Raw genomic sequence first — 13,288 nt, forward strand, 5'->3', positions numbered from 1 at the left:
TGCAAATTCTGTTAGAAAGTATGAAACCATAAACATGTCTAAGTGAACATTGGCTTCCCACTGAAATTATTAATCTCCTCAAACTTATGGGCTACAAACTGACTACCACCTTTTATAGAGTTACCAGGTATGGAGGCTCTTGCCTACTACTTCATTTCCCAATAAATTATTAAATTTGACAGAATTTTAGCCAAGAACTTCTTACATCTGAAAGTTGTCTTAAAGAACTTAAAAGAATATGATGTTAATCTCAGTGTGTATTGCATCCCTGGTACCATTAAAGCTCTTTAGTCATACGTAAATTTGAAACATTGATACATAAATCAAAAACAGAAGAACTGCAGAAGAAAGCATTTGTATGTGCTGACTTCAACACAGATGTACAAAGATGTTGACAAATTTGCTTCACTTTTAAGAAACAATATAGCCACAAATAGATTATATAATATTATTATATAATGATAAGACAGAGGTTTAGGAACCAGGTTTTAAATTGTAAGACATTTCCAGGGGCAGATGTGGACTCTGACCACAATCTATTGGTTATGAACTGCAGATTAAAATTGAAGAAACTGCAAAAAGGTGGGAATTTAAGGAGATGGGACCTGGATAAACTGACTAAACCAGAGGTTGTACAGAGATTCAGGGAGAGCATAAGGGAAAAATTGACAGGAATGGGGGAAAGAAATACAGTAGAAGAAGAATGGGTAGCTTTGAGGGATGAAGTAGTGAAGGCAGCAGATCAAGTAGGTAAAAAGACGAGGGCTAGTAGAAATCCTTGGGTAACAGAAGAAATATTGAATTTAACTGATGAAAGGAGAAAATATAAAAATACAGTAAATGAAGCAGGCAAAAAGGAATACAGACGTCTCAAAAATGAGATCAACAGGAAGTGCAAAATGGCTATGCAGGGATGGCTAGAGGACAAATGTAAGGATGTAGAGGCTTATCTCACTAGGGGTAAGATAGATACTGCTTAAAGGAAAATTAAAGAGACCTTTGGAGAAAAGAGAACCTTTTGTATGAATATCAAGAGCTCAAATGGAAACCCAGTTCTAACCAAAGAAGGGAAAGCAGAAAGATGGAAGGAGTATATAGAAAGTCTATACAAGGGCGATGTACTTGAGGACAATATTATAGAAATGGAAGAGGATGTAGATGAAGATGAAAGGGGAGATACGATACTGCATGAAGAGTTTGACAGAGCACTGAAAGACCTGAGCCAAAACAAGGCCCCGGGAGTAGACAACATTCCATTAGAACTACTGACGGCCTTGGGAGAGCCAGTCCTGACAAAACTGTACCATCTGGTGAGGAAGATGTATGAGACAGGCGAAGTACCCTCAGACTTCAAGAAGAATATAATAATTCCAGTCCCAAAGAAAGCAGGTGTTGACAGATGTGAAAATTACCGAACTATCAGTTTAATAAGTCACAGCTGCAAAATACTAACATGAATTCTTTACAGACGAATGGAAAAACTGGTAGAAGCCAACATCGGGGAAGATCAGTTTGGATTCCATAGAAATATTGGAACACGTGAGGCAATACTGACCTTACGACTTATCTTAGAAGAAAGATTAAGGAAAGGCAAACCTACGTTTCTAGCATTTGTAGATTTAGAGAAAGCTTTTGACAATGTTGATTGGAATACTCTCTTTCAAATTCTGAAGGTGACAGAGGTAAAATACAGGGAGCGAATGGCTATTTACAATTTGTACAGAAACCAGATGGCAGTTATAAGAGTCGAGGGGCATGAAAGGGAAGCAGTGCTCGGGAAGGGAGTGAGACAGGGTTGTAGCCTCTCCTCAATGTTATTCAGTCTGTATATTGAGCAAGCAGTAAAGAAAACAAAAGAAAAATTCGGAGTACGAATTCAAAACCATGGAGAAGAAATAAAAACTCTGAGGTTCGCCGATGACATTGTAATTCTGTCAGAGACAGCAAAGGACTTGGAAGAGCAGTTGAATGGAATGGACAGTGTCTTGAAAGGAGGATATAAGATGAACATCAACAAAAACAAAACAAGGATAATGGAATGTAGTCTAATTAAGTCGGGTGATGCTGAGGGAATTAGATTAGGAAATGAGACACTTAAAGTAGTAAAGGAGTTTTGCTATTTGGGGAGCAAAATAACTGATGATGGTCGAAGTAGAGAGGGTATAAAATGTAGACTGGCAATGGCAAGGAAAGCGTTTCTGAAGAAGAGAAATTTGTTAACATCGAGTATAGATTTAAGTGTCAGGAAGTCATTTCTGAAAGTATTCGTATGGAGTGTAGCCATGTATGGAAGTGAAACATGGACGATAAATAGTTTGGACAAGAAGAGAATAGAAGCTTTCGAAATGTGGTGCTACAGAAGAATGCTGAAGATTAGATGGGTAGATCACATAACTAATGAGTAGGTATTGAATAGGATTGGGGAAAAGAGGAGTTTGTGGCACAACTTGACGAGAAGAAGAGACCGGTTGGTAGGACATGTTCTGAGGCATCAAGGGATCACAAATTTAGCATTGGAGGGCAGCGTGGAGAGTAAAAATTGTAGAGGGAGACCAAGAGATGAATACACTAAGCAGATTCAGAAGGATGTAGGTTGCAGTAGGTACTGGGAGATGATGAAACTTGCACAGGATAGGGTAGCATGGAGAGCTGCATCAAACCAGTCTCAGGACTGAAGACCACAACAACATAGCCACAAATCATCTAAGTTTAAATTTTGTCCAATGTACAAGAATAACAGCAATTGCTTCAACATGTCCTCTTAATATTGTACACAGTTATAGTGTAATAAAAAAAAATCTAGATGTAGAAGTGCCATGCAGCAATATTTGGATCACTATAAAAATTAAATTCAGCCTGCACAACCAAAAGATGTACAAATTGCAGTCAAGCAAATGTGGCGCTATTTATTGAGAAAACTAAGCCTTATTGTGTGGTTAATCAGCAAACACACTTCATCAAATTACAACTACAATAACTTTTCAACTGAATTAATGAATGCTTTCCTTTTGTAACAGTATGGACTATGTCTCATAAAAGTAGATCACAGTAGCAAAAGGAATAAAGCGTCTCGCATTCAGAAGAGGAAACTGCGTACGGCTGCACAATTGAATCCAAGCCAAGCTTTTCTTAAAGGCAAAATACGTAAACCAGCAAAGAATACTGACTAACAAGAGATTCATTAAGAAAAATTAAAGGCTGTTTGATCTGTTATGAGAAGCAAAGTTGTCAGTGAAACAGGAAGAAAATGGCCCTATAAACTAAAGATAATGTTAGAGCTGTTACAGATAGCGCTGATTGCTCACCACCAAACACAAATTCTTGTACGACAAGAAGTAAATTTCTCATATTCCAAGTTTTCCCATGCTTCTAGCTCTGATACGAAAATTAGTGATGTAGGAAAAATGTGACAGATACCACAAACAATACGGCAACCATAATGCGATGTTATTGGTGATTTATTCAAATAGGCTAAACTAAAGATCACTATCACAGGTTTTTTTTTTTTTTTTTTAGTATCATATTCATTGGCTTCTCTAACGCTCAACCAAACTGTCACCTTCTAACCTAGCCTACACTTGACGCAAAGCTCCAGACCTGTGTCACCGCAACCAGGTTTTCTTAGTGTCACATTTGTTGGCTTTGCCAACTCACACCAACCTAACCTATACCTCAGGGTAAGAAGCTACAAGATCAATGTGTCACTACAACCAGTCCCCCCCCCACACCCGGCAAGAGTCCATTAAAAATCCATGCTGCATACAGCATTCACTTGTAACTGAAACAAACATTTTTATTTTGCACTCTTTGGATACTAATGTGAATTATGGTTGTATTAATATAGTTCCAGCAAAAGATAGCATTTGTGTGGCATAAACGAATGTGCATCAGACAGGTGTGTTTGAAGGGTGTAGTACTTTTGTTCCATCTGAAATGTTCGTTTAATTATATTTGGTAGAAGTTCCAATGCAATACAATGTTTGGGTAACACCAGGTATTTATAACAGAACTTAATGTCATGTACATCAACAAATAACGATTAACATTACTAAGGTAAGAATGAAGTAAAGCTCGACAGCTTCAGTTTACACGACTGTGAACAAATGAGAAGTTCTCACAACCACACTTGAAGGACACCATTTGTTGTTAAACTTCAACTTGGTCTGAACCCACCTGACAAGATATGTACATACATGTGTGGACACATAATCTGTGCAGTTATAAACATACCCTAAGGTAGCTAGTTTCAAATGGTGTGCAAACAGTTTGAGTAGCTCCATAACATTACTTTTAACATACCAAGTATGAATGAGAAAACTGGAAATTGCAAGGATTTTGCAGCAGTATCTGATGTACACAGTCGAGCCACTGCAAGAAAACAGGACACCGCTCATTCTGGTCGTCGACTCCAACGGTGTGGCCACATCTGTCTGCAAACTTGTGCCCGAAATCTAGCCACTCCCGTTCACAAAGAACTTGAAAACCCTAAGCAGAAAGACACATCACATTAGAACATTATTCTACATTTTGTGAACACAAGCTATGTACACTATAGCTAACATAAATAATACAACAATGTAACTAACTCCGATCTCGTCGCAGACTCAGCACTCTGCAATATATACACTAGTAGAAAAACATACTGGATGTGAAATTAGGAAACCCTATTACAACACCGGATTTAATCTCAAATGCAAATCACACAAGAGAACAACCGATCGGCCACTCACGTCCAGGGTGCGGTAATGGGGGTCGAGCAGCAGCTCCGCGAGTGCGACTATCTGCGGCGTGCGGTCCCACCCGTCGGAGCAGTGCACCAGCACGGGCCGCCCGTCCACGTGCACGGCCGACGCCACGGTCACCGCCGCCCGCAGGAGGCCCGACATGTGCTGCAGCCAGCGGGTGCCTTCTAGGAGGCTGTACCAACTGTAAAGGTAGCAAGCTGCTGTTAGGTGGCGCAGTTCAAAATTAAATGTACACCTGATTGTGAAGGACATTAGGCAGATTGTTTTCTTGTTGATATTGAAACCCAAACCTCATATTCTGACAACATAAAGGAATTTCGTGTACTGCTTTTGGCCTCCTGACAGACCAAAACTGTCCAAACAACTGTAATAGAAGAAAAAGTGCCTCTCTGACATAAAAAACAGTCAGAATTATCATCACTGTCCAACTAGAGACTGTCGAAACCATTTAAAGGAATTAACCCATTTTTAACTGTAGTCACTATATTCCGAAATTCTGAGCATTTGTCATTTTATATTATATGAAACCAAGTTGCTGATGAGCTAGTTTTGGGTGGAGTTGTATTGTCAATGTTGATGTAGCTACTTTTATGATTATGATACTAGCGGAAAGAAAAAAATTTTCAACCAAGCACAAAGATCACTTTGACAACTATAAAAGTTTTGTTTCTCCAACACTGGTACATAATTTGCAATAATGTTTGTCAACAGCAACTTAATCTGTGTAGTAGTTCTTGTTATATAGCTTTTCTACATGCAGCTACGTTGTGCTTTATTTATGAAGCATGTTCAGAAAGAAATATTGTGACCATACCGGGCAGTTTTTTTTTTTTGGGCAACCACGGAGTGATTGAGGGAAGGGGGAGGGGGGGGGGGGGGTCCGCCGATCAGAGCAAGGCTCACAGGAAGAAAGGACAATGCAGACTTACATTGTAGTGTCCAAGTGCAAGCCATGTGGTGTGATCCACTTCTCAGTTGTGGAAAGAGTAACACCTACCAAAAGTTTTTTGTGAATGAAAACGGTTTATGGCAAATGTGCTGGGAGCAGACCGAGTGTGTTTTAATGGTGTAAGGAGTTTAGTGAAGGCAGAACAAATGTTCATGATGAACACAGGAGTGGAAGACCTCCCATTCTGGCTAACTAGTTGGTGGTGGTGGAATCAAGGAAACAGCTGACATAGCAGCACAAGAAAAATCGGGTCAGTAGTACCAGAGAGTTTCTTGAGCAACTCGATATAGAAAGTGAGAATTTTCTGAGCTCTACTGTGACTGGAGATGAAATGTTCGTGGCTCACTGCACGCCTGAGACAAAAAAACAGCTGTCACAGTGACGTTACACCAATCCCCTTATGCCAAAAAATTCAAAACACAATTTTGGGGGAAAAAATCTGGACCTCAGTGCTTTGGGACTGAAAATGCATAATTTTGGTCGAATTTTTGCCTCATGAGGAACCATCAATGCACAAAAATATTATGAGATCGTAACAATATTATCAGAAGGAGAGTTGCTACTTGCCATATAGTAGAAATACTGAGTTGCAGATAAGCACAACAAAAAGACTCTCACAAAGCTTAGCTTTCAGCCATTGGCACTCGTCAACAATAGACACAAGCACGTGCACATGCACACACATGCAATTCACACACACGACTGCAGTCTCAGGCAACTGAAACCACACTCACAGTGTGTGTGTGTGTGTGTGTGTGTGTGTGTGTGTGTGGGCGCGCGCGCGCGCGCAGTCCACCACCAGTATTACTGGCGTAGCTGGTCTTTCGGATTCTGGAGCGGCCACATTAAAATACAGTGTGATTCAGCGGAGGCCTTTGGAGTCCTCTGGCCAACTTAAAACATATTTTGCAACACTTAACATTCAAACATCCTTTTGCTACCAAGTAAACTTCATTAATTGGGATATAAGTGAAAAGAACAAATAATTCAAATTTTGTGACTTCAAGAAACACAAATGACAGACAATAACACTATGGATTTTGGCCATTATCGTCTTTTTAAAAATAAAACTAATAAAAGAATACTCCCAAAGCAACTCTCACACCTGGGAGTTGCTTTTGCAGTCTCCAAAAACATTTTAAATTCAATAATGAAGGTAGAACCCATTAACAATACACTAATGACAATTTCTCTTAAATGTGCAAATACAGCATACACTTTAATTAATGCCCATATGCCAGTCAATGAGGATAAGTGTAAAAAACCCTGAAAAAGTTAATGAAGCTCGGGAAATGTTAGAAAGCATCATCACGAAAATTCCCTCAAACCATGTTAAAATTTTAATGGGTTGTTTTAATGCTCAATAAGGTAAAGAGAAAAAATATAAGAAACTCGTGGGTGGATTTCCTGCACATAAATGGACAAACCAAAATGACAAAATGTAGAAGCATGCAAAAATTATAACCTTAAAATCATGTTAACACATTTGAAAAAGAAACAAAAAGCTTGGAAAGCACCCAATACACTTTCATGTCAACACATTCTAAAAAGAAACAAAAAGCTTGGAAAGTACCCAATACACTTATCGTGGAATTTCAAAGTTCATACCTGAACTACAAAGAAATTTTACATGTCCAAGTTAGGAAAGGGCCTAATATTGATTCTGATCATTATTTAACGTGAATAAAGGTAAAAGTTCAAACTCAAAAACCCTTCAAAACAAAAAATGTTATCCTAAAATTTGACTGCTAAAATACCCCAACTCTAATATGCACACTTGAGAAACACAGTCCAATAATTGGCAAAGCCTAAAAGAAAAGTTAATCCCAACAGCACAAAATTTAACTCCGCTGTGAAAGAAACAAAACCACCCTCGGCAGAATGCAGCTTGTGAAACATCATTTAAGCCCAGGCATGAGGCAACCAAAAATTGGAAATACGTACAACACCTTTCTAACTGTAAGAAAAGAAACATCTAAATTAATCCAACAGATTGAAAGAAACTACAAAAATATCCAACTTTTAGAAATCAAAAAAGACATCCAAAAGAACAATACAAGAAACATTTGTAAAACATTCAAAACAAAACTGACAGGTTACCAACCTCAAAGTCTTTACTTCAAAAATGAAAATGATAGTTTGACTTTTAACAACCAGGAAAACTGTAAGGTACTTTCTAATTATTTTGAAAAACTATTAAACTGTCCAGACCCAGCAAATAAATTCCAACCACAGCAAACTAAAAACACCAACCCTAACTCTAAAGAAAAATATTATGAGAAGGAAAGTTGCTACTCACCATAAAGCAGAGATGCTGAATCACAGATAGCAAGGCCTTCATCAAAAATAGACACCCCCCCCCCCCCACACACACACACACACACACACACACACACACACACACACACACACACACGTGCGACTGCAGTCTCAACCATTGCATAAAAGACAAAAATGGTTTCTCAATTTAAATACTTTGGGGAAATTGTACAAGGAAACAGTCTGGAAGAAGTTGCAAATGAAGTTCACTGTCAAAAAATGAGAACTGCAGTCAAATTAACATAAAATATTTATAGTAAAAAATAACTTTCTAAATTCAGTAAACTTAGGCACTACAACACTGTAATAAGACTGAATGTATTTATGCAGCAGAAACTTTAATTTTAAATAGAAAGAGGGACATTGAAGTAATATTATTAGGAAAATATTAGGCCCCAAAATTACTTACGGAGAAACTTATAGGCTGAAAAGTAACAAGGAAATAGAAGAATACACATACATACCGGGTGATCTAAAAGTCAGTATAAATTTGAAAACTTAATAAATCACAGAATAATGTAGAGAGAGAGAGGTAAAAATTGACACACATGCTTGGAATGACATGGGGTTTTATTAGAACCACCCCATATTGCTAGACGCGTGAAAGACCTCTTGCGCGCGTCGTTTGGTGATGATCGTGTGCTCAGCTGCCACTTTTGTCATGCTTGGCCTCCCAGGTCCCCAGACCTCAGTCCGTGCGATTATTGGCTTTGGGGTTACCTGAAGTTGCAAGTGTATCGTGATCAACCAACATCTGACGCCAATGCCTCACCATAACTCCGGACATGCTTTACAGTGCTGTTCACAACATTATTCCTCAACTACAGCTATTGTTGAGGAATGATGGTGGACATATTGAGCATTTCCTGTAAAGAACATCATCTTTGCTTTGTCTTACTTTGTTATGCTAATTATTGCTATTCTGATCAGATGAAGCGCCATCTGTTGGACATTTTTTGAACTTTTGTATTTTTTTTTTGTTCTAATAAAACCCCATGTCATTCCAAGCATGTGTGTCAATTTGTACCTCTCTATCTACATTATTCAGTGATTTATTCAGTTTTCAAATTTATACTGACTTTTTGATCACCCGGTACATGGTGATGTGAGAAAATGAAGACTTGAATTTTATGGGCACATTAAAAGAATGGCACCCACTAGGTTGACAAAACAAATAGTAGAATTCTACAAAAACAGAAGTAAGGCCAAAACTGAGCTAATTAAATGAATCACTGTGAATAAGGTGGATCTTGAAGTAGCCGATATAACTCGGGCAAGAGAAACATTCAGACAAAAGGTATGTCATGGGGAAGTTGGTCAGAGGGCAATTAGAAAATGGACTGGAACACCATGGTCTGATGAAAGAAATAAACTTCATTCTCAAAGAATGAAACAAATTTGGACACAAAGGAAGGCCAACCATCAAAAGCGACATTGATTGATTGTACCTTGTTTGGTCCCATTGGGCCCATAAGTGAATAATAATAATTATATATAACCAGAACTATTCTCAGTAGTCGTAGAAGAATCAGTAATGTATGTCCTAATTGAAGACATATATGCCACTTCCATTTTGATGACAATGTTCTACCATTTGTTTGCCTTTACTGCAGATAGACTTCAACATGTAAGGGAAGAACTCAACACAGTGAATCTGAAAGTAGACCGAAAAACCAAATAGAAGTTAACAATAATGTAAAATCAACATACAGGGAGATTATTGTACAAACTAACAATGAAATCATAGAATCCGTTGTTGAGTTTTTTTTACTTGGGACAATGACATCTGGGTGAGCAGTAAAAAAATTAAAAGGATTTCTGAACAGAAAGTTTACAAACTAAATGTAATACTGGGCTAAGTTGTGGCTCAAAAACGTGTAACTTTACTGTGTAAAGTATTCAAAAAACAAAGCTGCTCTGCAGGCAATGGAGAATTTCATCTACAGAATTACTAGAAGGCAAAAGAAACTAAAGTAAACAGGGAACATACTGGAGTTGAATACTTTAAACTATGACTGTATATAAAGTGAAATAGGATGGGTCATGCAGCCAGAATAATGGTCGGGGGAACTTCGCTGCCAGATTCTGAGACACGAGATGATGACCCGATAGGTGGTGGGCCAATCACAGAAGCAGCTAGACTCGCTGACAGCCGAAGGTTGGACGTGATGTGAGCAAATACCCAGAGTTCATTATATGGCAGCGGCTGTGGCTGTCAAGCGGCTAATATCGACGAAAGCTTGTGGTGTAAACTCAGTAAGGTGGTATGGTTTTCTAGATTTTCTTCAGATCAGTAAAGTTTTACTCCATGTTTGTTTAGTGACAAACCTAAATTTATGAGCATTTTTACATTATTTGAAAGATGAAATTCAATTGCTGTGAGTAAGTAGTTAACTGGTAGAGCCAGATGCCTAAATCTGCAACAACTGGACTACTCAGCAGCCAACTCCATGTAAGTGTTCATGCTACTGCTCTATGGCTTAAAATTACAACACAAGTGTTCACAGTACACAGAGAAAGTTAATCATGACTTCAAATCAATTTGCCAACATTCAAAAATGTTTCAGCTATTTTATTACAATGTCTGCTCTCTAACATTTGACAGTTACAGTTGACCAAAAGAAAATACAAAAATGAATTTCTCAGCACTGTTTGGGCAATTTTAATATTAATTAAAGAGAGTTTCTGTGAAAATCAGGTACTGTGGATGGGACATAGGTCCTTCACTACCCGTCCAAAATGAAACACCAATTAAAACACCGGGTAATCTCTCCATATCAAAACATGGCAATGATTACCTCCTGTGTGTTTTTGAGGGTGCAAAACTGATGTCTTCCAAACAGTGAAATAATGCTGAATGAATACAACTCTCCTGAAATGATGGGATAAAACAAAGGGCAAGATTTTGCAAGACAAGTAACAGGCTGAGGCTCTTTTATAATAATGAAATGAACTTTGGCAATGGAAACACTGAGGGATCTTAAGTATAAATTGGTGAGAAGATGTCTACCCCCATTCAACTGGTTTAGTATACTCCGACTTCCATATATTCCCACACACACACACACACACACACACACACACACACACACACACACACAAAATTGTAGCTGAAAAATTAGTAAAAGGTTTTAGATCCTTAAACTGGCTTTTTGAAGACCTTCCACTCTTAAAATGTAATACTGGAATTTAATAACAGGAAAGAATGTTGAGCAAAGTATTTCAACATAAAATAAGAGAAAGTCAGAATATGAGTGCAATGTCCTATGTTTACTTCAACTGCACCACCTCTTAACAGAAATTGTGTAACAGCTAACCTAAAACTTTTAGTATTATCTCGAACTCTTGCTTATACTACACACATAACAAATACCTACAGAAGCTGATTGTAGGTTTTTGCGTGGCATCTCATAGTCTCAATTTCTAGTACACAGCAAAAACAGTGCGATAATATTTTTCCAGAGGAAATAATGGAGCCATCACTTTACAGGATCCTGCAGGTTCTCAGACACGACAAGATATTACTACAGCAGATAAACAAGTACCAGGCACAGCAGCTTGTGTAAGTAGTCAGCTCTGCATTTCACTAATGGCAGCATTAGTGAGGGCAAGACATTCAAAAAGCAAAAATCTACGCGACAAAGCTGTTTATTATCAAGAGTATTAATGTTTAATAAATAATCTACACAGCAAAAGTGAACAGTGGGAAATTTCCACAAAGCCATTATACATCGCAACCACCATAATAAGATTACAATCAATCTCTCTCTCTCTCTCTCTCTCTCTCTCTCTCTCTCTCTCTCTCTCTCCCCCCCCCCCTCACCCTGTGTGGGTGGGTGTTGAAGGGGGCACGGCGGCTAGTGATTACAGAGACATGCACCTATTTACATACACACATTATGACACAATGGCAGAATAACATTTCACTCACTTAGGTTGATCAGCTGCAGTAGCACAAAGATTTCTGACAGCATGGAAGCTCTTGCGAATGGAGTGAATGTTGGCGAGATTCATGAACTGGATGTCACAACTCGGATAGTACTCTGGGCATTCACATCCTCCACCACGAGCCCTGTTAGCCACAGCTGTAGTGTAAGATCGTGCATCCATTATCAGTACCTTCTGCAATACAAAAACACACAATAGGTACTTTAATATTGACCAGTGGCAATAACAATTCTAATAGTAACTATTAGAAGCCACAATCTTCTGAAAATTAAAACACTAAAAAAAAACCATGTGTAACTAATAAATTATTTAATAATAGTAAAGTGAATGTACCAGATACTATGAAAGGCTTGGGAAATAATGATTTAATAGTTGACATGGCAACAGAGAAAACAACAAAACATCCAATATGGCAACAACTCTAAGAATGTGCTCTTGAAGTGTGTTTTTACTTCATCTTTTGCACATGTTCAGTTCATGTGGGAGCTTCATTTCCCAGTTTTAAGTATATAGTGGCAATTAGTTTCTTCTTAACAGCTATTTTTATACAATTATGTTACAAACTTTCAAGAGAATGCAAGACTAAAGTTGTTGATAGGTATACACACACATATAGCACCTGTCTGGTTTTGCACAAGCTTGTCATGTATCCTCTTGTGTTTCATAGTCTATAAACTACATACAACCACAGTTCAAAATTTTCAGAAAGTAATAAATTTTTTTCTGCACTTTCCTTTAAGTTTTATCGAACACAGCACACCCTGAATGGATGTCTAAATGATGAGCATTCTGGGGGAGCTGTTCAGGAACACTCGGGAGGGGACCCAAATGAATTCTCAAGATAGTTTCTTATACTTTTGGGACGAGCATGAAATCACACTGTGCTCTATCATGACTGTAGAGTGACCTTGATTAAAGACTCCTCAAAAAATGCTTCCAATCACTACCAATTATCAACTGATATTCGAACTGGGAGTATTATCCAAGGCTGCACTCAAGTTTGTTTTTAACATTAACATTACTTATGTGACCATCTCAAGAAAGATAAATTTAAGTCTCATATTCTACTTTCATACTTCAGCAGAAATGAAGAACTCTTTCAGTCATCCCGTACAAGATTCTAGCAGATAAAATTTGTCACTGATTGCTTCTCGTCTTTTTATGGTGGTAAACGACAGGTAACAACTTCAAGTTAAGAAAAAAGGAAGCACCATAGTTGATAAAATAGACACAGGGCTACACTGACAACAGTTTAATCTTTATATTCTTCATCATAAAGTAAAATAGTAACCAAAAGTAATTTACCAAGTATCTGCAGAATGCTCAC

General features: G+C 38.0%; 1 protein-coding gene across 1 annotated transcript in view; it reads right to left on the reverse strand.

The window, feature by feature from the left end:
• The window catches only part of LOC126418640 (myotubularin-related protein 3), a 170,051-nt gene that overhangs the window by 124,694 nt on the left and 32,069 nt on the right, over nt 1-13,288 (reverse strand). Inside the window, 3 exon segments of the mRNA XM_050085499.1 lie at nt 4,300-4,485; nt 4,731-4,926; nt 11,945-12,135. Of these exon segments, the coding sequence (XP_049941456.1) occupies nt 4,300-4,485; nt 4,731-4,926; nt 11,945-12,135 (573 nt within the window).

The sequence above is a fragment of the Schistocerca serialis genome, chromosome 9, assembly GCF_023864345.2.
Source record: "Schistocerca serialis cubense isolate TAMUIC-IGC-003099 chromosome 9, iqSchSeri2.2, whole genome shotgun sequence".
NCBI classification, from domain to species: domain Eukaryota; kingdom Metazoa; phylum Arthropoda; class Insecta; order Orthoptera; family Acrididae; genus Schistocerca; species Schistocerca serialis.